Below are 27641 nucleotides of genomic sequence, written 5' to 3'. Positions count from 1 at the left end.
AAAAGTTATGAATCTTCTCAAACTAGGCTCATCCAGTTGGATGCGATGTCTAGGCAAGATTCAGATGAGGCCGTGTACTTAAGTGAGCCTCGCTCCACCTAAACCTCATCCTTCCTTACCTGGTCGTATTCAATTGGAGTTACCGAAAGAGTTGAGTAATAACTTTTCATTCCTTGGCAGACCAGTTTGAGCCCAGCAGGCCCACTCTCCCTCAGTAGGACCTAGCAGCCCAGCAGGTCTCACACACCATTTGACTTACGCATGAAAGCCCGGGTCACAAGCCCGATAGGCTTCACTATCAAGCCCACTCCTTCTTTGGTCCAGCAGAATAAAAAATAAAAGGAAAAATGATTTCATATTGTAAATAGATTCACCATATTTAATATGTGTAATTAATTGCCAGAAGCATTTATTCACATAATTGTGTGATAATTAATCTGTTAAATTAGTAGCATGCAATTAATATCTCAATTGATTTGTGATTTTTATTTATCCAAATTTGTGAGGTTATTTCAATTTGCTCAATTCAATATTATTATGTTACTTGTCTAAATTTTCGCACTAGAATATATGTGTAGAAAATGCAGGTACCTAATGAACTAGAAGTTATAAATGAACCCGTAGTTCATATATAAATCGAACTTGTAGTTTCGATAATGCCATTTAAGAAACTTGAAGTTTCCTTTCATAAATTCACCACACATGATAAAACCAGTAGATTTTACATGTCTAATCCGATTTTTCATACCATGTTATAGAACCTGAAGTTCTCATTACTTGCTTATGGACGATATTACCCAAAGCACTAATATTATTTGTTCCTTTCCTATAAGAAATGTCAAATCTCAACATGTTTGACTTTGTTGCTTTGGAGGTTTCCGGAAGAAACTATCTAAAGTGGACTCAAGATGTGAAAATTCATCTGACTACAAAGAAGATAAGATCAACAATCGATACTCATGACAATGTCATCACTAAGGCTTTTAAGGCGAGTGCCATAATGTTCATAAAGAAACATATGAAGAAAGCACTCCAAGTTGAGTATCCGATGAAGAGGATCCACAGACTCTTTGGGTCGCTCTGGAAGAGTACTTTAACCACCAAATGACCATTTTCTTGCCTGAAGCAAGACATGATTAGCAAGATATTGAACAAGCCCATCTGCCCAAAAGAATACAAGGAGAGTCACTTTATTAATTCTCAGAATTGATCACTATCTTGTTGCTCACTGAAATGAACAACAACCTCCTGTTGAGGAATGATCAAGCCAAGCCCATCGGTACCTGAGCAGCACTTTTGCTTGAAGGAATTGATGTTGCTCATTGCAAACCTAATCTCGAAAGGAGAGATTGTGACCGTGGAAGGGACAAAGAGTCTGATCTTTTTAGACAAGTAAAGAGAGGTGGGCCCATAAATGGCCCAGATAACTGGCCCAAAACATGGCCCCATGTTATAGTGCCCCTGCCTAACAAGCCAAAGTGGAAAGGAACACTGGTTTGACCCACCGCCACCAAAATCAGCATGATCTTTGTTATCAATGTGGAGGAATTAACTGCTGGTCCCGCACCTGCTAGGCGATAGCCGAAGCAGTAGATGAGTATTACGTCGGTCGCGGAACTCGAAATACCAACTTTATTGAAGGGTCATTTTCCATCGATTCCACACTAGAGATTATGGATTTTCAAGCAGTTACTAAACATACCGACAATTAGAACTCGAAGACATGGGTATAATTGGCCCCTTGTGCCATATTTTCATCTTAATGAATGAAACATCTTCAGATTTTGGTGATTTATGTTTTCAATCATTTTGGATTATGAAAATGTGGTTATGTTCGAATATATTAATTCAATAAACTTATTTATACATGTGATCCATTGAATTAAATAAATGAATAGGCATATTTTGTGGGGAAGTTTGTTGTCTGGTTAAAAGTGCTATTACACACACCATACTCCCAGATCGGAGATGTTTTTCAAACTTATTGTCTATTCATACCTCTGTGACAACCGTATCAGGCTAATCCAACCTGATAGAGGGTTATGGCATAACCCACAGTATGTTGTCCAATGGTACTGAACCTACCATTAATGAGGCCTTATAATCTCCACGTTCCAGAAGAATGTTATTGAGTGTTAAGGATATTCGATCCAACAGTTACCACGTTGAAACCACTGAGAAAAATGAGTGGAATATCTTTGCATAACCTCTGAGTGTGCGGCCAGAAGCGTACATTGGGGAAATTGAAATATGTTAGCTAGAAGCTAACTAATTCAAGCAACTACTTGCTATGGCATGACCTTTTGAGACACTCAGGTCAAAGTATGATGCACTGTATCTTCAACTCATCGCAGGTGCATCCCCTTCTGAATAAGGGTCTTGTATATAATGACACACTATGCCATACTCGTTAAGAATATTTAATACTAGACCATCATATGCAAAGACTAGTACATACACCACTATTTTTCTGCACAGAATGCAATGGAAATTTGTGGACATATCCAACCACCATGTGGACCAGTTAAATATTAATGGTTTTGGTTGATGTATCGACAAAGTGATCACATGTAACACTATTGTCCACAAGAAAACGCTGCTTTTGCTAAACTCTCGCCCAGATCATGAAATTGAGGGTTCACCACTCGGATTATCCCATAAAGTCCATAAGACTTGATAATACCGGAGAGTTTACATCGAAGTCTTTCAATGATTATTGCATATCCTTTGGGATTGATGTTGATCATTTAGTTCCCTATGTTCACACCCAAGATGGTCTCGCAGATAGAATCTTGGTAATGCGCACCAAGCTTCTAATTTCTGCATGGAGCTATGCAATCTTGCATGCAGCTACGTTGGTCCGGTTGAGGCCCACTGCTACCAACCTTACTCCGCGTTACAGCTGGTGACTGGGTACGAACCTGATGTTTCGCACTTACACGCATTTGGGTATGTAGTCCTCGTGCCAATTGTGCCGTCACAACGTACAAACTTGGGTCCTCAACAAAGGATGGGCATACATGTCGATTATGAATCCTATCCATTATGTGCTCTTTCGAGCCCTTGACAGGCGATCTCTTTACCGCTAGATTTGAGGATTGTCACTTTGATGAGACAGTCTTCCCGCCGTTAGGGGGAGATAAGAACGTTACTGTTCTTGATGAACGACGTGAATTGACGTGGAATGTCCCCACTATGTCTCACCCTTGATCCTCGAACCGCACAATGTGATAATGAAGTGCGGAGAATTATAGATCTACAGAGTGTAGCCCAAAATATGCCAGACGCTTTCTCTGATCTAGCTAAAGTGACGAGATCATATATACCTGCTGCAAATGTGCCTGCAAGGATAGACGTCCCTATAGGATGTGTCGTCCCAGATAGACGAGGTACGACCATGGCGGCTAACCAGTCATATGTCCCTGCCCTGAAGTGAGGTAGACCATTAGGTTCGAAGGATTCTTATCCCTAGAAGAGGATAAACTTGGCACAAACAAATCCTCTTGCATCGCAATCTCAAACTGATTCATCTCATGAGATAAATCCGGATTATGGGTACATCCTAGAAGAGACTATGTTGGGGGACGCTCCAACATTTGAACCCACTCCCAAGAATAGAGAAATCTCGGTAAATTTAGTGAGATTTGGAATTGGAATGAGATCATCATCGATGATGTGTTTGTATTTGCGGTGGCCACTGAAACTATAACAAGAAATGAAATTGAACCTTCCTTTGTTGATCAATATCAATGAAGAGACGACTGGCTAAAAAGGGAAATAAGCAATCCAGGTCAAATTAGATTCCTTGACAAAGAGAAAGGTGTTTGGACCTGTTGTTCCTACACCTCCCCATGTTAAACCCGTAGAATTTAAATGGGTATTTGTAAGGAAGCGTAATGAGAAAAACAAGATTGTGATACACAAGGCTCGTCTAGTGGTGCAAGAATTTTCTCAACGCCCTGTGATTGATTACGAGGAGGCGTATTCTCCCGTAATGGACGTCATAACGTTCCGCTACCTTATTAGTTTGGTAGTTTCCGAAAAACTGAATATGCAGCTTATGAATGTGGTCGTAACTTATCTCTATGGGGATCACGATACAGAGATATACATAAAAGTTCTTAAAGGACTTAATATACCCGATGCAAATAGTTCTAGACCACGGAACATGCTTTTCATTAGTTTTGAGGCGTTCACTTTATGAATTGAAACAATCTAGACGGAGGTGGTATAACCGTCTAAGTGAATATTTAATCGGGATGAGATATGTGAATAATAAATTATGCCCATGCGTGTTTATTAAGGAAACAAGTTCCTAGTTTGGAATTGTGGCGGTCTATGTCAATGACATGAATCTGATTGGTTCTTCTGAAGAGATCAAGGAAACCGCAAAGCACCTGAAGTTGGAATTTGAGGTGAAAGGCCTTGGGAGAACAAATTATTGCCTCGACCTGGAGCCCGAGCACAGTGCAGATGAAATTTTGGTCCATCAACCAAATTACATCTAGAAGATGTTAAGATGCTTTAATAAGGATAAAAGCAAGCACACCCATGGTCGTCTGAAGTCTAGAGAGAATCGTATCGTCCTGCAGATGATAACGAAGAGATATTGGTGCCAGAAGTCCCATATCTAAGTGCAATAGGCGCATTATTGTACTTGGCTTAATGCCCTAGACAGGACATCTCATTCGATGTAAACTTGTTAGCTAGATATAGCTCTGCGCCAACACACTGCCACTGGAATGGCATAAAAGACATTTTTTGCTACCTTAGAGGTACAACGGATATAGGCTTATTCTATCCCTACGCATCAAGGAATGGATCAAACCCCCTTGATCCTCAGAATGATGCTCGCCTTGTTGGATATGCTGATATAGACTATCTATCAGACCCGCACAAGGCACGTTCCCGAACTGGTTATGTCTTTACCATTGGGAATACTGCAATTTCTTGGAGGTCTATGAAATAGACACTTGTTGCTACCTCTTCGAATCATGCTGAGATACTAGCTCTTCACGAAGCAGTATGTGAATGTACATGGCTAAAAGCCGTTACAAAGCATGTTCGAAGCACATGTGGACTGCATTCCACCACTGATGAACCAACCATTATCTACGAGGATAATGCTGCATACATAGAGCAGATAAAGACGAGTTTCATCAAAGGAGACAACACCAAACATATTGTACATAAGTTCTCCTTCAATTAGCAACAATAGGAGCATCAGAAGATTGAAGTTAAGCAGATTTGATTTGAAGACAATCGTGCAGACCTCTTCACCAAGTCACTACCACAGTCTACATTCCAGAAGCATGTCCAAGGTATTGGTCTACGTAAACTATCTGAATTACCTAACATGTAATTTTCAGGGGGAGTATCCTGAAGCATACTCGTTTGACCATCGTGTACTTTTTTTGTCCTTCGTCCAGGGTTATTTTGTCCCACTGGGTTTTGTTACCTGGCAAGGTTTTGACTAGGCACATCACATCTTTAGCATGGTCACCCCACTTACTGCATCCAGAAGATGCTTTGATTCGACATATATATGCATTTGCTCATCTTTTTCCTTCGACCACGGGTTTCTCCCACTGGGTTTACCGGGCAAGGTTTTGGTGTAGCAATTCTAATGCATCCCTCTCGTAGACATACTACCTACTTATGGTGCTGATAAGAAGACTCCACCTATCTCTGAAGCTGTGATACTGCTACTCCACACTCAAGCGCGTTGTGCTCTTTTTCTCCTTCGACCAAGGTCGTTTTTCCCACAGGGTTTTTATTACTTGGCAAGGTTTTTGACGAGGCAACTTAGAAGCGCATAGCAGGGGCAACACTATTGACATGGAATATCCAAGGGGAGTGTTGTAAATATTAATGTGGCTATTCATGTAATAGCAATTAGTGTTGCGTGATATACGCCAATTAAGATTGATTGGTGATTAACAGAATATAATTAGCGATTGATTGATTGTAATCAGACGAGTGATTGATGTAATCGTTAAATAGTTACCTTTTGTAAACCTGAGGTACTCCTATATAAACCTCATTGTGAGATGAATAGAATCACTCCATTTCTCATACTTCATTCTTGGTGTCTAAACTCTCCCTCTATCAAATTCTTTTACTATCGTTTTACAACAGTTATTAGAAAAAAAAAAAACATATAGTGTGTGGATTGTAAACTTGGGAGTGTGAATTCCACTCCTCTAAATAAATAGCAAATTATCAACTAGGGACGATTTCAACTAGCCATCTATTTCCTATTGTGACTCAAGAATAGGGATAAGTTCCTAAACTTATGTTACCGAGTATAGAGCAAAATGTCGCACAACATATGTTGTACAAGCCGTAAAATTGACCGATATGACTACCCATATATGAAGATCCATATCCAGTCCAAATTGGTTGTAATTAATTTGGGCAATCTTCCATCGATGCCCGGTTGTAGTGTCGAGCTCAATCAAGAGAAGCCTGCTAATCGCTTGGTGGTGGAGCTGGGTGGCAAAATCCCATGCTCTCTCTGGTTACTTCCATTCCAAGAATAATCCAAGGCTGCTTTTCGAGGTATTTGTGACCCGAAATAGGGGGTATGGGTCAGCTCTTCCGGATCCTCCGTCTTACCACATTTACTAATTTTCCACTAATGCGCGGTTTTGCTTCTGATTTCTGCCACGCAATTGTGGGAACCAAGATAGTGCCGAGATCTTGCTCACCTGCATGCAAGTACAGTACTCCCGCATTGTTCTACTTCGACACCACAGAATTTGGCAGCAACAGATCTTGGAGACAAGTAACAATAACACAATAACAACAACGAGGTGATATGGTGGGCATCCCTTGCAATAATTTTCATGGGTCGACATTAGTTGTGGAGGGTACGTACGTGTATGGCTGTCACCTGCTTTTCAATAATTTTCAGCCAGATGTTCTAGGAGTCCATCTGATTTCCACAACGTCGCGCGGGAATGTGAAGTAGAAGAAGTAAATCTTTGCTCCTTGCCACCCTGTGAGACTGTGAGGCTAACATTAGTGCTATCATCTTAGTGGTTCCAACTCTATTTTTGTCCATCTCAGAGGTCGAAAATTCTGCCTTCTCTTAGGTAATGAGAATGGGCATGCCCTGGCCATATTTTATGAATCACCCACCGTGCACTAGGGCTCGGTTTAATCACCGTGTACAACTGCTCAAAGCATATATACTGTAAATATTGTAACTAGCTAGTTCTGCTCACCATAAATATAATCATATCTTCTTATTACACTATAATCTCCACTTTTGTAGTGTAAGCTTATATATTGTGGGAACCAAGATAGTGCCGAGATCTTGCTCTCCTGCATGCAAGTACAGTACTCAAAAATGACATAGTTTGGTAAAAATGACATAGTTTCCCCAAAAATTAAAAGATGGCAACCACCAAACACAGAATGACTATTGTATGCAGATGTAGAAACCAAGCATTTAAGCAAAGAGAGGTTTGTTCTGAACCTCCCAACTGAAGTAATCACGTGGCGGCTCAACTACCCGTACATCTCTCACCTACTACAGTAGAGAGTCTTTTTATAACACATGTTGGTGATGATCATGCAAAACCTTAAACCACAACACAGAGATAGAGATGGTGAAGACCATAAGTGAATTGGGATTGGGTGACTTTGTTCATGCAGGCCTGACCATCAATGAGGCCAAGGACTTCGAAGCTGTCCTTAAGCAGACGATCTCTGCAACCAACGCCACGTCATTTGATCCAGGAGAGGTGTGGAGGCAGATAGTGGCTCAGAGATTGCTGAAACCTTCACACCCACATGAGCTGCACCAACTGGTTTACTACTCCGTCTATGCCAATTGGGATGTCTCCAACAGAGGCCCTCCTCTCTACTGGTTCCCTTCTCTGTAATTTTCCTAATTTGCTTTCTTTGTTTTAATTGCTGCATTGTTGTCTTGGTCGTTCAAGTCCCTAATTGTATATTTGATTTTAGTCCAAGTTATATATAGCTTCTAATATAAAAAAATGGATTGAGATACTGAGATCCATCAATTTTGATCATTTCAAGCCTTTGATGCTTCTTTTATGAATTTTAGTAGAGTTGAAAGTACAGTTGGATTGGTACTACATTGAGAATTGCAATTTTGACCAGTGAGGTTTGTTAATGCTGCACTGTTTTCTTGATTAATAAAGTCACTACCCTTTATGGCGTATTTGATTTTATTTCAGTTATATATAACTTACAATATCAAAAAGGTTTGAGATCGTGAGATCCATCTTTGAATTAATCAAGTTTAAGCCTTCAGTTTTGATCATTTCAAACATTTAACGCCTCTTTTATGAATTTTAGAAAGTAGAAAGTATGTAGGATTGTCACCACAACTATCGTTGAGTGAGGCTTTAATTTGAAATTGCATTGGCTGTCTTATGCTTCTTGATTCTGCTCTGTGATTTTACTTCTATTCCTAACTGAACATGTTGCTCTGTATTATCAGATATGAATCTAGACACACAAACTTGGGCCGAGTGATGGAAATGCATGGTTCACAGCTTTTAGGAACATCATATAAGGATCCTATATCAAGTTTTAGCCTTTTCCAGAAATTTTCTGTTGAGAATCCCGAGGTAAGTACTCAATCATATGCAAATATTGCTTATAATTAGAGGAACTGATTTCTTAGTTAACTCATGACTTGCAACTGATTATTAGGCTTACTGGTCAATTATTCTAAAAGAGCTCTCAATTTCATTTCGAGAGGCCCCAAAGTGTATTCTAGATAGGACTGAAAAATCGAAGCATGGGGGAGTGTGGCTTCAAGATTCAGTTCTGAATATAGCTGAATGTTGTTTGCTACCCATCAGACAACCAAGGAGAGAGGATGACAGTGTGGCTGTTATATGGAGAGATGAAGGCTGTGATGATTCTTCTGTAAATTGTATGACACTAAAAGAACTTCGGGAACAAGTAATGTATGCTCTTATTTAACTTCCTAAGTCCTTGAGATTCATTACATTTGAGCAATGATTGTGACTTTTTTCTTTTCACCCAAACGTCCTTGCTACTCTTAATCCCATTTGATTGATCACCTGGAATATGAATGTCCTTGATTACAATTTTTTTCTTTTGTGACTTGTCTAAACTTTTCATTCATTCTGCTTGTTCTTCTACCCTTTTTCCGAATAGATCAAGATGTTATCTCTTTTTATACAGTTTCCTCACACCATTCTCTTTTGTTCATGTTGTCTACACAAAAATTCACAGGTTGGTGGCTAATGCACTAGACCAGGATGCAACCTTTTCAAAGGGTGATGCCATCGCAATTGACATGCCAATGACAGTCAGTGCAGTTGTCATATATTTGGCAATCATACTAGCAGGATATGTAGTTGTATCAATAGCTGACAGTTTCGCTGTTAACGAAATTGCAACTCGTCTGCGTGTGTCTAAAGCAAAGGGAATCTTTACCCAGGTGGACTTTTCCTAATATGTGGAGCTTTAACATTAAAACTTTTCAGTCTGTTTATAAGGCCATTAACTTAGTACTTTAGTAGTCTCTGAAATGATTTCTGCTTGTACTTTGTATCCAGGATTTCATAATACGAGGAGGTCGTAAATTTCCTCTGTACAGGTAGAGCATACTACATTTGCAAGCATACTAGATACTACTAAATGTCACATTTGGGAATAATAGCGTTGTTATGGTTAATTAATACTTTTTCTTTCCTTACAGTCGGGTTGTGGATGCTGCTCCATGTAAAGCTATTGTGCTTCCAGCAATTGGGAACAGTGTAGGCATTCAATTAAGAGAACAGGATATATCCTGGAATGACTTTCTGTCTAGTGTCAATCATCTGCCGAGGTAAATTAGTGCAGCAAGATATTAGGTTTTACCAGTTAACACTTTGTCTTTCAACCAGACAGTTATATTGTTTCTTTTACGATCATTGGTGAATCTGGAAAATTTTATACATTCTTTTAATGATTGTGCTTTTGAACCAATTTTCTAATCAGTGTAATGGTACATTCTTCTTGGCAGAAAGAATTACTACGCTCCAGTCTATCAGCCAATAGACTCCATGACAAATATTCTCTTTTCATCAGGAACAACAGGTACAGAAATCACTTTCAGCCAAACATTTGTTGTTATCTCTACTTTGAAATACATTGTTGTCTCATTCTTCAGCTTATCTTGCATCATTTGACAGGAGATCCAAAAGCTATCCCATGGACACAACTTTCGCCAATTCGATGTGCAGCTGATTCATGGGCTCACGCTGATTCTCAAGTTGGAGATGTCTTCTGCTGGCCCACAAATTTAGGATGGGTTATGGGTCCAATTTTACTCTACTCATGCTTTCTAAGTGGTGCAACTCTTGCTCTCTATCATGGATCTCCTCTAGGTCGTGGCTTCGGAAAGTTTGTTCAGGTGATACCTTAGTACTTCTCTTGGAGCCTCTTAGCAAAAGTGTCACTCTTCTTTTGGTGCTGAGAAATTAATTCAAATACAAAATAGAATACCTGAAAGGCGCGTGCAAATGATGCAATACAGACAAGAAGTGCAACAGCTCAGAAGAACTAACATCTTACTTTTTTTTTTTTTTTGTATAAGAATCATTAATTAGTATTTGCCAGCTTCATACGGTTCCTAGCTTATTTTCTTGTGTTATATCTGTTCAGGATGCAGGAGTCACTGTTTTGGGTACAGTTCCCAGCTTAGTAAAAGCTTGGAAGAGTACAGAGTGTATGAAAGGCCTAGATTGGACAAAGATAAAGTAATCTTCTATATCTTCAAAGAAACATAATTATTTGCATGATTCCAAAGAAAAGGAACTAAACCTGGATTTGTGCAGATCATTCGCTTCGACTGGTGAAGCATCTAACGTCGATGATGACCTTTGGCTCTCTTCCCGTGCTTATTACAAGCCCATCTTTGAATGTTGTGGAGGCACAGAACTAGCTTCTTCCTACATAATGGCAAGTCCACTGCAGCCACAAGCTTTCGGGGCCTTTAGCACAAAGTCGATGACAACAGGATTTGTCATCCTTGATGAAAGTGGAGTTCCCTACGTGAGTACTTTCTCTAGTTAGTTTATAATTGGGGTTCAGTTTCATCAACTGTTGTAATAGTAGAAAAGAATACTTTGATTTTAGGGTTTTCAATAATAATACTATTCATCCCACAAAGAGGTATATATACAAGGACAAGAGGAGTAGTCTAACCCTAATAGGAAACAATCATTCCTATAATTACATGATAACCTAAATAAATAAGAATCATAATTACATAAGATTTACAGCTATTCTACACTCCCCTCAAGTTGGTGCATAGATATCTATCATGCCCAACTTGTCAACTGAGCTGTCAAATATTTTCCTGGACACTCCTTTAGTAAGAACATCAGCTAACTGCTCTTCTGAGTTTACAAATGGAAAACGAATAACCTTTCTGTCAAGATTTTCTTTAATAAAGTGACGGTCAACCTCCACATGCTTTGTCCTATCATGCTGAACTGGATTATGTGCAATCTCAATTGCAGCTTTATTATCACAATGCAAATCCATAGGTTGTCTAAGCTTGTAACCTAGATCTTTCAGGACATTACGAATCCATAACATTTCACAGACTCCATGTGCCATACCTCGAAATTCAGCTTCTGCACTTGATCTGGCCACAACTTTCTGTTTCTTGCTACGCCAAGTGACAAGGTTCCCTCCTACAAAAGTGAAGTACCCAGATGTAGAACGCCTGTCAGTTTTATCACGAGCCCAATCTGCATCTGTGTATCCCCCAACTTCCAATTCATCCTTTTTCTCAAACAGTAATCCTTTACCTGGCGCCATCCAAATACCTCAAAATCTGAAAAACTGCATTCATATGTTCTTCACTAGGACGTCAATGCATAAACTGACTGACAACACTCACAGCATAAGCAATATCAGGTCTAGTATGTGAAAGATAAATCAACCTTCCTACAAGACGTTGATACCTTCCTTTATCAGTTGGAATTTGATCAGGATAAATGGCAAGTCTGTGATTCATCTCAATGGGTGTCTCAATTAGACACAGTCCAGCATCCCCGTTTCAGTAAGTAAGTCAAGAACATACTTCCTCTGTGACAGTGAAATTCCCTTCTTAGACCTCGCAACTTCAATACCCAGAAAATACTTCAGTTGCCCCAGATCCTTCATTTCAAACTCCTTTGACATATACTTTTGTAACTCATTCATCTCTTTCGGATCATCCCCTGTAACAATCATGTCATCAACATACACAATAAAAGCTATAATCTTACCATTCTTGCGCTTGATAAACAAGGTATATATGGTCAGAATTGCTCTGTCTGTACCCAAAGGCTCTCATGGACTTTGAAAATCTCCCAAACCAGGCTCTTGGAGATTGCTTCAGGCCATACAAAGACTTCTTCAATTTACACACCTTGCCAACTTCACTTGGGTTATTCTTAACACCTGGGGGCACATCTATGTACACTTCTTCTTCCAAATTCCCATTAAGAAACACATTCTTCACATCAAACTGGTGTAAGGGCCAATCTTTGTTTGCTGCAAGTGAGATTAGAATCCGAACAGTATTGATCTTTGCCACAGGTGCAAAAGTCTCCTCATAATCAATCCCATAACGTTGTGTGTATCCTTTGGCAACCAACCTCGCCTTGTATCTATTAATAGTTCCATCTGCATTAAGCTTCACAGTAAATACCCAACGACACCCTACAGTCTTCTTTCCAACCGGCATAGGTACTAGTTCCCATGTTGCATTCTTTTGAAGAGCTTCCAATTCTTCATTCATCGCCTTTGTCCATTTTGGATCCGTCAATGCATCTTGCACGTTACTAGGAATAGATACAGTAGATAATTGATCAATAACAAGTGCATGTGACCCAGAAATCCTATGGTTAGACATAAAATTAGCTATAGGGTATTTAGCTTTGGCTTTGATATCTGGTTCATATTGTTTCTTAGGAATTCCCTTAGTAACCCTTTTGATTTCCTAGGTTCGACACTTTCTAACCCAGAAGATTCATTAAAGTTTAGGGGTACCTGAGGAGGATCATTCTGACCGGGATCTTCAGTTGGTGATGTAGAAGGGGGAATAACTTGTGTGTGAGCTTTAGATACGTCTTGATTTTGATTCAAACTATCCAGAAAAGTCGTCTCTTCTGTCTCGGAATTCACAACACTCTATTCGGCAGTTACATTTTCTGTTTCGGAATTCACAACACTCTGTTCGGCAGTCTCATTTTCTGTTTCGGAATTCGCAACACTTCGTTCGGCAGTCGCATTGTCTATTTCGGAATTCACAATGCTCTGTTCGGCAACTGCATTTTCTGTTTCCAAATTTTTTCTACCCTCAAATGTATCCTCCAAATTTTCCAAGTCTTCAAAGACATCAACATCAATAATAGAACGAGGATTCCCTTCACAACCTCTCTCCCCCTGAAGGGAAGACTGAGAAGCTCCCCCTGAGTAATAAGGCTCGGATTCACGAAAAGCAATATCAAGAGAGACATGTAAAGTGCCAGTAAGAGGATCATAACATTGATAACCCTTCTGGAAGTCAACATAACCAACAAAGATACACTTACGGGCACGGGGATCAAGCTTGTTGCGTTGAGGCTTGGGAATATGAACATAGGCTGTGCACCCAAACACCCGGGGCTCCAAATTAGGCATAGAAGGGATGGTCAAAAATGTATGAAGCTTCTGATGAGGATTCTGAAACTCAATCACCCGTGAAGGAGTACGGTTGATAATATGTGCTGCAGATTTTACTGCTTCTCCCCAATAGGACCGAGGTACATTCATGCCAAATAAGGAAGCACGAACAACTTCCATCAACTGCCTGTTCTTCCGTTCTGCTAACCCATTCTGTTGAGGAGTATAAGAATTGGAGGTTTGATGACGAATTCCATGTGATCGGCAAAACTCAATCATAGGGCCATTCACAAACTCTCCACCATTGTCAGACTGAAACACTCGGATGGATTGTTGATATGAGTTGCCACCATTTTGTGAAATTCGATAAACATTCCAAATACATCACTCTTATTCTTCAGTAATGACACCCATGTCATGTGAGTGCAATCATCAATAAACGTTACAAAATACCGAGCTCCAGAAAGAGAAGGAATCTTTGCAGGACCCCAGACATCAGAGTGAATTTTCATAAAAGGAACAGGACTTTTATAAAGACTTGGTGAATATGAAATACGGTGGCTCTTGGCCAGTTCACAAATGTCACAATGGAAATCCAAATCACTGACAACCGAAAACAAATGAGGTTGCAGCTTCTTAAGATAACTAAAAGATAGATGACCTAAACGGCGATGCCATAACCATACTGCTTCCTTTGCATTCTTTACCCCATTAATCTGATTAGCTTGCCCCAAAAGATGCTTCTGGTTTTCTCCAGTCTCTGTCAGATCCAGGTAGTATAATTTTCCCCTTCTAACACCATAACCAAGAATCCGCCGAGTCAGAACGTCCTGAAACACACAGAAAGATGGATAGAAGGTCACAATACATGCAAGTGCTAAAATAATCTGACCAACAGATAGGAGATTATAAGCTAGTGAGGGAACAACTAGAACAGATTCAAGGGTTAAGGTATCAGATACAACAATAGAACCTTCTCCGGTGACCGGAGTTGGAGTACCATCAGCAGTAGAGACAATATTTTGAGAGGAACGTCTAAGGTTTTTCACAAGACTAGGGTCATTGGTGATATGATCAGATACACATGTATCAATTATCCATGTATTATTCAAAGTAGCCTTACCCTTCATACCTGACTGTGCTACATTAGCGGAGGCATTGTCAAGATGCTCTTCCTCTGTAGTGGCAATAGCCGCCTTGCCCGGATTCTTTCGCGGTTTCCTGGTGAAGTCCCACCAATCAGGGTAGCCAATCACTTCATAGCACCGCTCCTTGGTATGACCTACTTCCCCACAGACAACGCATTTTTTGTTTGCGTATGGGTTTGGTTTGTCATGAGGACGGCGTGGAGAAGGACCTGAGAAGCCTGGAGGAGGACCTGGTCGGCGTTGAATGGCCATTGAGGAATTTGGGGTTTGTTTGTTTTTTTTTTTTTTTTTCAGGTTTGGTTTTTCTAGGGTTTCAAAAATTCAGGGATGGCTTGATTTTAATGGTGGTGGTATGCATCGGTTTGTGGTGTGCTTTGGGATTCAAGATTCAGGATTTAGGATTCAAATGATGCAGGCAAGTTCAAAGGATTGAACCTGCTCTGATACCAAGTAGAAAAGAATACTTTGATTTTAGGGTTTCCAATAATAATACTATTCATCCCACAAAGGCGTATATATACAAGGACAAGAGAAGTAGTCTAACCCTAATAGGAAACAATCATTCCTATAATTACATGATAACCTAAATAAATAAGAATCATAATTACATAAGATTTACAGCTATTCTACAGTAATCAGCTACCTGCCACTCTATTACATCACGCGAGTGTCTAGTCATTATTGTCGAAACAATTGGTGATGGTAACAGACTAATAGGTGGGCTGATAATGTCAAGCAACTCATTGATAATATTATAATATATTGTATGTCAAGGTCTCTGATTTCTTGAACAACCTGACAGCCAGATGATGAAGCTTGTGTTGGGGAAGTGGGTTTATTCCCTCTGTACATGGGAGCAACTGATAGATTGCTAAATGCTGACCATGAAGAAGTCTACTTTAAGGGAATGCCAATGTACAATGGAATGGTATGCTTAGAACCTTCTCTTGTCCTGTATTAGTTCTTCAAATCACTAACAGTACCAGTTTAAGTCACACAAAGTGTTAATACATACTTCACCTTTCGACTACCTGGTTTCTGTCAATCTTAAGATTTGGCCTTTCTTGAAATTATTTGAGACTCATCAGCAGAAGTTAAAAATTTAGCAATCGATCTTGGAGTACAATTATTTTTGGCAATGTAATTAATCCTTGACAAAAATTGTAATTGTATTCTATACCTTGGTATATGTATCGGCAGCAACTCAGGAGACATGGAGACATAATCAAAAGAACAGTTGGGGGCTATTATATTGTTCAAGGCAGGGCTGATGACACCATGAACCTTGGTGGCATCAAGGTAAGATGTCAATCCGTCCACTTTCTATAGTGATTCTGACCCATTCTTAAAGCATACACTTAAGTTTATGTATCTTATATGCTCACAGGAATAGTCATTGGCTGCTTGTTCTGTCAACTGATATGCTTGGACTTGCTATAGAAACACTAAATTTTTGAATCCTTCTTGATTTGCAGACAAGTTCTATTGAAATTGAGCGCGTATGTGACCTGTCTGACGAAAGTATCTTGGAGACAGCTGCAGTTAGTGTTGCACCAGTGAATGGGGGTCCGGAACAGTTGGTTATATATGCGGTATTAAAGAAGGGATTTGAGACCAAAGCAGACGAGCTAAAGACGAAATTCTCAAGAGCCATTCATAGCAACCTTAATCCTTTGTTCAAGGTATCAATACCTCTAATATTTCCTATTTAGCATGGGAAAGGAGCTCAACACTCACAATTTATAGCACTAACTTCAAGTTTTTTCCGTTTTGAGAAAAAAAAGAAAAAAAACTGCCCAAACAAAGCTATTGGTGGTTCACATTGTTCACATTACTCTAAAACTAAGTTTTGTGTCATTTTTAGTTGCTGATGTGATTACACCATTTGTTGTAATGGATGAACAGGTGAGCTTGGTCAAGATTGTCGCAGAGTTTCCTCGAACAGCTTCTAATAAGTTAGTAAGAAGAGTTTTGAGGGACCAAAATGAAGCATGAACTTTCTGTTCGGAGTAGAATGTAGTTACTGTACTATGTCAGCCAACAGTGTTCACTCCCTTTTGTGCGGATGATAAATAGGAATTTGCAGATGGGATGAGAATTGATGTTATTATACAAGGTATGTGTCATGCGGTATCATTGTCGGAAGTAGTAAATAATGGAGAATGAAACTCACATTTCTTTTAGTTTTTGGTTGAAATTTTTATAAAAGACAAAATTTAAGTTATTAGAAAAAAAAACATATAGTGTGTGGATTGTAAACTTGGGAGTGTGAATTCCACTCCTCTAAATAAATAGCAAATTATCAACTAGGGACGATTTCAACTAGCCATCTGTTTCCTATTGTGACTCAAGAATAGGGATAAGTTCCTAAACTTATGTTACCGAGTATAGAGCAAAATGTCGCACAACATATGTTGTACAAGCCGTAAAATTGACCGATATGACTACCCATATATGAAGATCCATATCCAGTCCAAATTGGTTGTAATTAATTTGGGCAATCTTCCATCGATGCCCGGTTGTAGTGTCAAGCTCAATCAAGAGAAGCCTGCTAATCGCTTGGTGGTGGAGCTGGGAGGCAAAATCCCATGCTCTCTCTGGTTACTTCCATTCCAAGGATAATCCAAGGCTGCTTTTCGAGGTATTTGTGACCCAAAATAGGGGGTATGGGTCAGCTCTTCCGGATCCTCCATCTTACCACATTTACTAATTTTCCACTAATGCGTGGTTTTGCTTCTGATTTCTGCCACGCAATTGTGGGAACCAAGATAGTGCCGAGATCTTGCTCTCCTGCATGCAAGTACAGTACTCCCGCATTGTTCTACTTCGACACCACAGAATTTGGCAGCAACAGATCTTGGAGACAAGTAACAATAACACAATAACAACAACGAGGTGATATGGCGGACATCCCTTGCAATAATTTTCATGGCTCGACATTAGTTGTGGAGGGTACGTACGTGTATGGCTGTCACCTGCTTTTCAATAATTTTCAGCCAGATGTTATAGGAGTCCATCTGATTTCCACAACGTAGCGCGGGAATGTTAAGTAGAAGAAGTAAATCTTTGCTCCTTGCCACCCTGTGAGAGTGTGAGGCTAACATTAGTGCTATCATCCTAGTGGTTCCAACTCTATTTTTGTCCATCTCAGAGGTCGAAAATTCTGCCTTCTCTTAGGTAATGAGAATGGGCATGCCCTGGCCATATTTTATGAATCACCCACCGTGCACTAGGGCTCGGTTTAATCACCGTGTACAACTGCTCAAATCATATATGCTGTAAATATTGTAACTAGCTAGTTCTGCTCACCACAAATATAATCATATCTTCTTATTACACTATAATCTCCACTTTTGTAGTGTAAGCTTATATATTATGATTCATTTTCTTATGTCGGACTTTGATGAATTTATGTTTAGCACATAGCACTATTGAATGAGATATTATTGAGTCATTACGAAATATTTATCGATAATCACATTGTTTATCACATCTCTTACATCGTATATAATTTTTTGTTTTTATTACATCAATAACTCATACAACAAGTAGTCTTCCGTGAATTGAATTCACGACATTTCACTTACAAATGAAAGACTTATTGTCACTGGACATAATAGTATTGGACAAATAATTTTATTTTTAAAACCATGAGGACTAAATTTCTTTATTTAAAACAAAAGAGCCTTGGAACATTCCCAAGGTACGTACCGATATAGTAGTGAAATTACCTTTAGATTTTGGCGAAGTCAACTGTACTCTTCCCATCATGAGCCTTCCGGAAGAAATGCTTGACATAGTCAGAATACAGAACTTGCTTATACAATGGTTTCTCCCCACTACTCTCAAGCACTTCATGCAGAGGTCCTATCACGTCCGATGGCCTCGGATTTACAAATATGGGAACCGAAATTCTAGTCTTACTTCCATTAGCAACCACTCGATGCTCGACGCTCTTGTATTTTCCATTGCTCATTATTTGCAGTGCATCGCCAACGTTGATCACTAATGACCCTTCCAATGGAGGAACATGCACCCAGGTATCTTCATCAGTAGTCTTAGGTCGGACGTAAAGCCCTCCGATGTAGTCTTGAAGTAGGATTGTGAGTGTGGAGACATCAGAGTGACGCCCAACTCCAACTGTACGTCAGCTCAGGGTTTGGGCAAACGGGGTAGTAATTAAGGTTAATTCGCCTGGATCCCATTAGAAGTGGTTCTTTGGTTGTGTTTATTTCTGTCACGTTTAGCCTTTTCATCAGTATATCTAGGAGTCGTTTTATGAGTATGTCTGTCCTCTTCATTTATTTGAGCACTTCAGCCCTGGAAAAAAAAAAAAAAAAACAAAAATTCAAGCATTAGTTCATGTAATTAATAAATGAATGTACGACGTCCTCAATGTCTCAATGAGGGAGTTGCAACTTTTTAGGGGCCATGAAATCGGGGGCCCTAGGCGCAGGCAGGGTTATTGGGTCTATGCTCACAGATGGCTTTAGTCCGCATCTTAAGTTCTTAACCATATAGGTACGACATCCTCATCTTAACCTAAACCTATATAAGTTAAGATGAGGATGTCGTCATCTTAATCATAAATGAATGTACAAATAAGTGGGAAAACCGGAAAATCGAACCAAGAACTATTTGGAACCTAGAAACTGATACCATGTCGGCAATTATCACTTATATTATGTTCAACGCTTGATTGCCAGAAGAAAAACCTGTGTACATTCTAAGTTCCGGTACGATATACATTCTGACAAACCAGCTTAGACCCTAAAAACTTTGAGGTGTTTAGAAATAAGCCAAATATATTCATATACCAGGCCAACTATATATCCATACGATCGATAAAACTGCAATAAGCTAAAGGAGATTCGATGCCGTCATCAAAAACTGAGACAGTAAGATATATAGTGTAGATTTCACTGCTTACTTGCAAACTGGAGGCCAGTGTGCAGAGGCCTCATCCTCAGAAACATAGAAGAGACTAAGCCAGTCTTTCCACTCCAGTGCCGTCTCTGCTTCAGGCCTAAAGCTTGTCCCAAAGCGGACATTGTTTGAAGACGAATGCTCTTTCGAGAACTTACACTTCTCCTCAGCTGGCATCTCAAAGAACCTGTGAGTTGCTTCCTTGACATGCTCAAGAACTTCAATGGGCACACCATGGTTGAGTAGTTGAAAGAACCCCCACTTCTCTGTCGCATTGCAAATTGATTCTGCCACTTTCGGGTCCTCCCAGTTTGACACGTCAATGATGGGAATGGATTCTTCAGGCATTTTTGTCATATTCATACTCATTCTTTCTTCAAGGGGTTGGATATATTGCTTTGGGAGGCTTTTGAGTCCCATTTGGGAAAGACCCTTTACTCCATTGCCTTTGTTTATGACAAAATCAGTGAGATCTGAAGGGTCTGTGATGTTTTGGCTTATAGATGATGCCATTTCTACAATTTGAGAATTGGGGATGAAAAAAAGCTTTCACTAGTCCTCTACGAAGTGATCACAGTACTATTTATTGGCCACCGAAGTGGTAGGGTTTTTTTTGAAAGTGAAGTGGTATGGTTTAGATCGATTTACGTGGCAATTTATTGGACACCAACTCACCTAGCAATCTAGCATGCACTTTTTTCTACAAGTTTGCTTTTGCACTCTGCTGCTGCTGAGAAATTGAAATTATTACATGGTCCTGGACTATAGCATGACAGTGCCACGTGGTACTCCAGGACCACCTAATAATTCCCCCTGCTGAATTTGGCTTGCTAATTAATTAGAGGACCACAGTTAGGGCTGTCAATGGGTCGTGTCGGGTTGGGTTCGTGTCGAGTCAATATATTTATCGTGTTGCAAGATACAAACCCAAACCCAACCCATTTAATAATCGTGTCAAAAATTTAAACTCAAACCCAACCCATTTAATAAATAGGTTGTGTTGTGTTTGACAAAATGACTCATTTAAGGGTTAACAATGCGACCCATTTAACTAAAAAAATGCATAAATTGATTAAATTTGCTAAAAACTCCACAAGACGAAGAATATAAATAATTATATATAATTCATAAATAATTAAATCCAATAATTATAAAGAAAAATATTTCAAATTGTCTAATCCTATGATCAAATACTCCCAACGTCTAAAATTTCAGGATAAAATATAGCATAATCGGGTTATACGGGTTCACTTCGTGTTGGCGGGTTGACCCGTGGCTGACCCGCTTTTTAATCGTGCGGGTTCAACCCGCTTTATTTCGTGCGGGTTTCGAGTCGTGTTATCGGGTCGTGTCGGAATTGACAGCCCTAACCACAGTGATGAAATCTAATTAATTGTAAAGAATGCATTTGACTTGTTTAAATTTTGGAGGTCGTCTAAGATACCTTAATGTATGTCATACTCTTTTTTTTTTTTTAATAAATTAATTTAGTAGAAACCTATTGAATTGGTTAACAGGTCGCCCACTTAAATGTTGACATGTGTCATTTAAAAAAAAAAACTACCATATTAACAACACATTCTATCTTGATATGTAATATTGTTCAGAAATATGTAACAAATATTGTCATGTATTATAAATTTAAGGGTGCATGTCTGAGTAAAAGAAAAAAATAAATTCATAACTCTAAAATTTGTAATACATGACTAAGATTAATTCAAGTACATCCAAACAAAAAGGTTTGAGATCTTGAGACCCATCTTGATTAATAAAGTTTAAGCCTTCAGTTTTGATCATTTCAAACATTTGGTGCCTCTTTTATGAATTTTAGAAAGTAGAAAGTATGTAGGATTGTCACCACAGCTATCGTTGAGTGAAGCTTTAATTTGAAATTGCATTGGCTGTCTTATGCTTCTTGATTTTGCTCTGTGATTTTACTTCTATTCCTAACTAAATATATTGCTCTTTATTATCAAATATGAGTCTAGACACACAAACTTAGGGCGAGTGATGGAAATGTATGGTTCACAGCTTATATATTATATCTTCACCAGTAAATGTAATCATATCTTCTTATTACACTATAATCTCCACTTTTGTATTGTAAGCTTATATATTATGTTTCCCTTTTTTTATGTCAGACTTTGATTTCTATTCCTAACTGAATATATTGCTCTTTATTATCAAATATGAGTCTAGACACACAAACTGGGGGTGAGTGATGGAAATGTATGGTTCACAGCTTATATATTATATTTTCAACAGTAACTGTAATCATATCTTCTTATTACACTAAATCTCTACTTTTGTATTGTAAGCTTATATATTATGTTTCCCTTTTTTTATGGCAGACTTTGATGAATTTATGTTTTGCACGTAGTACTATTGAATGAGATATTATTGAGTCATTACGAAATATTTATCGATAATCACATTGTTGATCGCATCTCTTACATCGTATATAAATTTTTGTTTTTATTACATCAATAACTCATGCAACAAGTAGTCTTCCGTGAATTGAATTCACGACATTTCACTTACAAATGAAATACTTATTGTCACTAGATAGAATAGTATTGGGCAGATAATTTTATTTTTTAAATATATCATGAGGACTACATTTCTTTATTTAAAACAAAAGAGCCTTGGAACATTCCCAAAGTACGTACCGCTATAGTAGTGAAATTACCTTTCAGATTTTGGCAAAGTCAACTGTACTCTTCCCATCATGAGCCTTCCGGAAGAAATGCCTGACATAGTCAGAATACAGAACTTGCTTATACAATGGTTTCTCCCCACTACTCTCAAGCACTTCAGGCAGAGGCCCTATCACGTCCGATGGCCTCGGATTCACAAATATGGGAACCGAAATTCTAGTCTTACTTCCATTAGCAACCACTCGATGCTCGACGCTCTTGTATTTTCCATTGCTCATTATTTGCAGTGCATCACCAACGTTGATCACTAATGACCCATCCAATGGAGGAACATGCATCCAGGTATCTTCATCAGTAGTCTCAGCTCGGACGTAAAGCCCTCCGATGTAGTCTTGAAGGAGGATTGTGAGTGTGGAGACATCAGAGTGACGCCCAACTCCAACTGTCAGCTCAGGGTTTGGGCAAACGGGGTAGTAGTTGAGGTTAATTCGCTTGGATCCCATTAGAAGTGGTTCTTTGGTTGTGTCTATTTCTGTCACGTTTAACCTTTTCATCAGTATCTCTAGGAGTCGTTTTATGAGTATATCTGTCCTCTTCATGTATTCGAGCACTTCAGCCCTGGAAAAAAAAAAATTCAAGCATATGTAATTAATAACAACATAATGACTAGATACTCATAGCTATAGCTAGGCTTCATGGTTAATTAAACTGTGCAGTAATTGATCATTGAGAAAACATATAGGTACGACGTCCTCATCTTAACCATAAATGAATGTACAAATAAGTGGGAAAACCGGAAAATCGAGCCAAGAACTATTTGGAACGGTCGGCAATTATCACTTACATTATGTTCAACGCTTGATTGCCAGAAGAAAAACCTGTCTACATTCTAAGTTCCGATACCACAAACATTCTGACAAACCAGCTTAGACCCTAAAAACTTTGAGGTGTTTAGAAATAAGCCAAATATATTCATATACCAGGCCAACTATGTCCATACGATCGACAAAACTGCAATAAGCTAAAGGAGATTCAATGGCATCATCGGCATCATCAAAAACTGAGATAGTAAGATATATAGTGTAGATTTCACTGCTTACTTGCAAACTGGAGGCCAGTGTGCAGAGGCCTCATCCTCAGAAACATAGAAGAGACTAAGCCAGTCTTTCCACTCCAGTGCCTTCTCTGCTTCAGGACTAAAGCTTGTCCCAAACCGGACATTGTTTGAAGACGAATGCTCTTTCGAGAACTTACACTTCTCCTCAGCCGGCATCTCAAAAAACTTGTGAGTTGCTTCCTTGACATGCTCAAGGACTTCAATGGGCACACCATGGTTGAGTAGTTGAAAGAACCCCCACTTCTCTGCCGCATTGCAAATTGATTCTGCCACTTTCGGGTCCTCCCAGTTTGACATGTCAATGATGGGAATGGATTCTTCAGGCATTTTTGTCATATTCATACTCATTCTTTCTTCAAGGGGTTGGATATATTGCTTTGGGAGGCTTTTGAGTCCCATTTGGGAAAGACCCTTTACTCCATTGCCTTTGTTTATGACAAAATCAGTGAGATCTGAAGGGTCTGTGATGGTTTGGCTTATAGATGGTGCCATTTTTACAATTTGAGAATTGGGGATGAAAAAAAGCTTATACTAGTCTCTTGGAAGTGATCAGAGCAATTGGCTACGGAAATGGTACGGTTTAGATTGATTTACATGGCTATTTATTGGCTATAGACACCAACTCACCTAGCAAGTGTCATGCATGTTTTTCTTCCAGTTTGCTTTGGCACTCTGCTTCATTTGGCTTGCTAATTAATTAGTGGACCACACTGATGAAATCTAATTAATTGTAAACAGTGTATTGGACTTTGATGCTTAAATTTTGTGTGTTGATATAATATAGTGTATTAATTGTGTTATCATATATTATGAATTTAAAGGTGCATGTCTGAGTAGAAGAAAAAAATAAATTCTTAACTATAAAATTTGTAATACACAATTAAAATTAATTTAAAAAAAAAATAGTGAATTCCGAGTGCATATATTAATATATAATTACGATTAACGCTTTTTTTGATGTATGCAGAGTCAATTTATAGATTTATAACTCTTAAATTTGTAATACACGACTAAAATTGATTCAAATACATCTCATAATCAAAATAGAGAGAATCCCAAGTGCAAGTACAAATATTAATTCTTTGCCTTTAGGTAGGTCATTGGGGTGCTTCATGAATTAATTAAAGAAGAAAAGGAAAAAACAAAAAAAAAACAGAGGCAGCCAGCTACTGACTACTTAGCTAGCTATTTGCTCTAGGGGTTGGTGGTCATGGGTGCTTCATGTTGAGATATGTACTAGTCATTGCAAGACATAAAATGTTTCATTTGATACAAGTTGGATTAGAATAGTTCTTTGTCAACTAAATTAATACAATCCTAAACAAGTTTTCGATCTGAAAAATTACATAGCATTAACAGAATCAACTTTTTTTTTTGTCATAAAGAGAAATCATTAAAGCCCAAAGGCAAAAGAGGGGGCAACAAGGGCTGCCCAGCCCAAAGGAATTAAGAAACTAATCAGTCCTACAATCTGCTATCTACAGAGAGAAAGCAACGTCGACCATAGAGCGCAAAAAGAAGAGCTCTAACAGAATCCACTTGACCTTGTTCAATGCAGCTGTCTCTCTGTAGCTTCTGCGCGCAATCTGAAAAACAAAAATAGAGATGTGACAAAACACTATTAAAACAGTGTCGGCAGCATTTCACTGTGTCTTCTTTTCCATGCATGCTCCTTATATTCCTCGTCAGTCATCACTATCATTTAAGCTGCCTTCGACATTTGATGCTGCTGAAACAGTAAGTAAAGTTCATACAATCTTCACTGACATTTCAGCCTTTCAGGGACAACTTGCGAAGCGTTTGACTTTGGAGCATGCGCAAATGAAAACAATACAGTGCTTTAGTGTTAATATTTCGAAGCCGGTAACTTTGTTAGATTCACGTAGTTAAAAATAGTTTAAGTTAGACTTGGCCTTCGAAAGTTAGATTCATCCGTTGGAAACTTGGAATCATGTTGGAAAGTTTGTTTAGACCAAACAGTAATTAGTGGGAGGAGTTCGATCTAGCCGCCGAAGTTGTTGTGGGAAGAGGACTAACTCACTTTCTACCATGTACAGGGTGAGATCGATGAACATTATTTGCCCTAAAATAAAACAAAATTCAACTGTAAACTCTAACCAAGGGTCCTACCTAAGTTTGTATTAGGTTGATCAACTGGGGATTGGAACACTAGGTTTACTATGCAGTTGCTGATCAGTTGCTCATACGACTTTTTTTTGTTTGGCTTAGAGTTTACTCATAAGTCTATTCAAGGTATACATCCTAGTCTAGAGTGAGAACTGTGAGATGATTGATAGGTTCATAATTTCATATATTTTTATACCCTTAAATGTAGGATTCTAGGCTTAGTTCTTATCATTTTTGAGTCATTTACTTTGTGTTTGTGTTTTGTAGGTTAAATTAGAGAAAAGAAAGATTTGGAGCTTAAAGTCAAACGCAGGATTGAAAGGGTGCTTGCTATCCTGAGTGTCCAGAATTGTCTCTGCTGTGCGTCAACTTCGCGGATTAAACTGTACCTTCTCACAAGGAATTAGCAGGCGAGCCACCATTGGAAAGATACGGATGTTAGCTTTATGAGGAATTTTACGGAAGTGGATTCGCATTTTTCTGGAGGAAGTTATGATGATTTAAGTGAACCTAGTTCGGGAAGACAGATTCTAACGGATTTTGCATATCTTTTGGGAATCTGACTTGTGAGGCCCAAGTCCGTTGTTCTTAGCACTTGAATGGAACAAGGCTGAACGTGTTTGACATATTTGGAGTAATTTCTTGCATTGACTTTAATAACCCTGCGTTTCTTTGGAGAAAAGAAAGCTATTCCAAGTTGGACTAGAAGACCTAAGAAGCCCAAGTCAAGTAGGGATTGGGAGGAACGTACAAGGTAGAAAACCTAGAACGTCTAGAGACACAGGAGGCAGCATATTCCACAGAGAACAAGAAGAAGAGAAGCTCTCACCATCGCTGACCCGAGTTCCTCAATTCTTCCATTGTCTGTTTCATGATTTCTTTGATTCTAGTCATGCTTTTCATAGTTATGGATTGCTAAATTCCTAAGCTAGGGCTGAGATGAAGCCCCTAGCATGACTATTCTATTTGTTTAGTTGATTTGTGATTGAATTTCTGATTTCTATGTTAAACTCTTAATCACCGTTTCAATAGAACTTTTATTCAAAATCTTTGCTCGGGATCAATAAGACTTAGGTTTTGTTTATGAGTTATTTGGTTGGAGAACATGATGCTTGATCAATGAGTAGATGTTTTCTAGGGTGCCAAAAGATAATTCAATCTTGTGATTAGAGAGTTGTGAATTGAGAATACAAGTGCTTGATCATAGTCGATATTCTTGTTTGCATGATTTCCTAATTCTTTTGTGCTTAATGGAGTTGAACATGTTTGCTTGAACCTGATCATTAAGTGGAGTAAATTATTGTTTGGCTACTTGAGTTCTATACTGGATCAATAAGTTGGAATTCATAGGTTAGAAAAACTTGGCATATGTCTGGGATCAATAAGGCTTATGTACGGAAATCTTTAGCATGAAATCAAGGGAATTCAATTGTTATCAACTAGAGAATATAATAGAAGTATTAGGTGGTGGATTCAATGCTTTAGCATCTTCATAATCTGTTCTTAAACTCTAAAGAATCCCATTGCTCATTCTTGTCTTTAATTTCAGTTTTTCTTTCTTTAATTTTCTGTTTAAAACTCAATCACCTTATCATAAAAATCAGTTTGTTTCACTTAAGTATAGCACATTTGTCATAACAAAATTGTCTCAATCAGTTCTCGAGGGAATGACCTCATGCTTGCACCTCTATTCTACAATTGATTCGTGCACTTGCGAGTGCTAAATTAAAATTGACAACAATGATACTAACGGGTAACGAACGCTCTAAGCAAAGTGCCACGTCTGCACATGTTCCTGAAAGTTCTAAGGCTCCTGCTTTCTCTTCAAGTTCTATCTCTCTCTGTATCTATTACTCGAGTATAAGCATGTTAAGATTTAGTTTGTATATATAGGAATCAAACTCTATATAAATACTGTAATATCTGATCAAAGTCTCTACGTGTACTGATTGATTCATTTTGTTTCTTATATGGTGCTCTAAAGCGTCAAACGACCTTATACTATTTTTT

General features: G+C 38.7%; 2 protein-coding genes and 1 pseudogene across 3 annotated transcripts; 1 reads left to right on the top strand and 2 right to left on the bottom strand.

Annotated features, from left to right (window-relative positions):
* Nucleotides 1-7472: 7472 nt before the first annotated feature.
* LOC112166777 (probable acyl-activating enzyme 18, peroxisomal) lies at nucleotides 7473-16916 on the top strand. Of its 2 annotated transcripts, XM_024303677.2 has the most exons (14): nucleotides 7473-7888; nucleotides 8477-8606; nucleotides 8692-8951; nucleotides 9244-9451; nucleotides 9570-9610; nucleotides 9713-9841; nucleotides 10019-10092; nucleotides 10188-10408; nucleotides 10660-10754; nucleotides 10833-11049; nucleotides 15607-15732; nucleotides 16005-16103; nucleotides 16280-16486; nucleotides 16710-16916. In XM_024303677.2, the coding sequence occupies exons 1-14, from the start codon at nucleotides 7614-7616 to the stop codon at nucleotides 16797-16799; spliced, it is 2172 nt and encodes a 723-aa protein (XP_024159445.1). In that variant the 5' UTR covers nucleotides 7473-7613; the 3' UTR covers nucleotides 16800-16916. The 2 variants fall into 2 exon arrangements, with proteins under 2 accessions (XP_024159445.1, XP_024159446.1); XM_024303678.2 differs by lacking the exons at nucleotides 7473-7888; nucleotides 8477-8606 and having other exon boundaries at nucleotides 8844-8946.
* Nucleotides 16917-18537: 1621 nt separating this feature from the next.
* LOC112166778 lies at nucleotides 18538-20277 on the bottom strand (annotated as a pseudogene).
* A 2052-nt stretch (nucleotides 20278-22329) lies between these two features.
* LOC112168261 (feruloyl CoA ortho-hydroxylase F6H1-3) lies at nucleotides 22330-24062 on the bottom strand. Its single transcript, XM_024305384.2, has 2 exons — nucleotides 23488-24062; nucleotides 22330-23005 (listed from the first exon to the last, which is right to left on the bottom strand). Exons 1-2 carry the CDS (start codon nucleotides 23994-23996, stop codon nucleotides 22423-22425), a joined length of 1092 nt encoding a protein of 363 aa, XP_024161152.1. The 5' UTR covers nucleotides 23997-24062; the 3' UTR covers nucleotides 22330-22422.
* Between the last annotated feature and the right edge of the window lie 3579 nt (nucleotides 24063-27641).

The sequence above is a fragment of the Rosa chinensis genome, chromosome 5, assembly GCF_002994745.2.
Source record: "Rosa chinensis cultivar Old Blush chromosome 5, RchiOBHm-V2, whole genome shotgun sequence".
Classification (NCBI taxonomy): domain Eukaryota; kingdom Viridiplantae; phylum Streptophyta; class Magnoliopsida; order Rosales; family Rosaceae; genus Rosa; species Rosa chinensis.
Note: the sequence above shows the minus strand (reverse complement) of the source record. Positions and strands in the feature narration are given on the sequence as shown.

Bases quoted from the DNA above. Each gene is read 5' to 3' on its own strand.
- LOC112166777 (XM_024303677.2), top strand. From the start codon at position 7,614: ATGGTGAAGACCATAAGTGAATTGGGATTGGGTGACTTTGTTCATGCA. The intron at 9,611-9,712 runs GTAGAGCATACT...CTTTCCTTACAG, and splicing joins CGTAAATTTCCTCTGTACAG to TCGGGTTGTGGATGCTGCTC. The intron at 16,104-16,279 runs GTAAGATGTCAA...CTTGATTTGCAG, and splicing joins TGAACCTTGGTGGCATCAAG to ACAAGTTCTATTGAAATTGA.
- LOC112168261 (XM_024305384.2), bottom strand. From the start codon at position 23,996: ATGGCACCATCTATAAGCCAAACCATCACAGACCCTTCAGATCTCACT. The intron at 23,006-23,487 runs GTAAGCAGTGAA...TTTTTTTTCCAG, and splicing joins CACTGGCCTCCAGTTTGCAA to GGCTGAAGTGCTCGAATACA.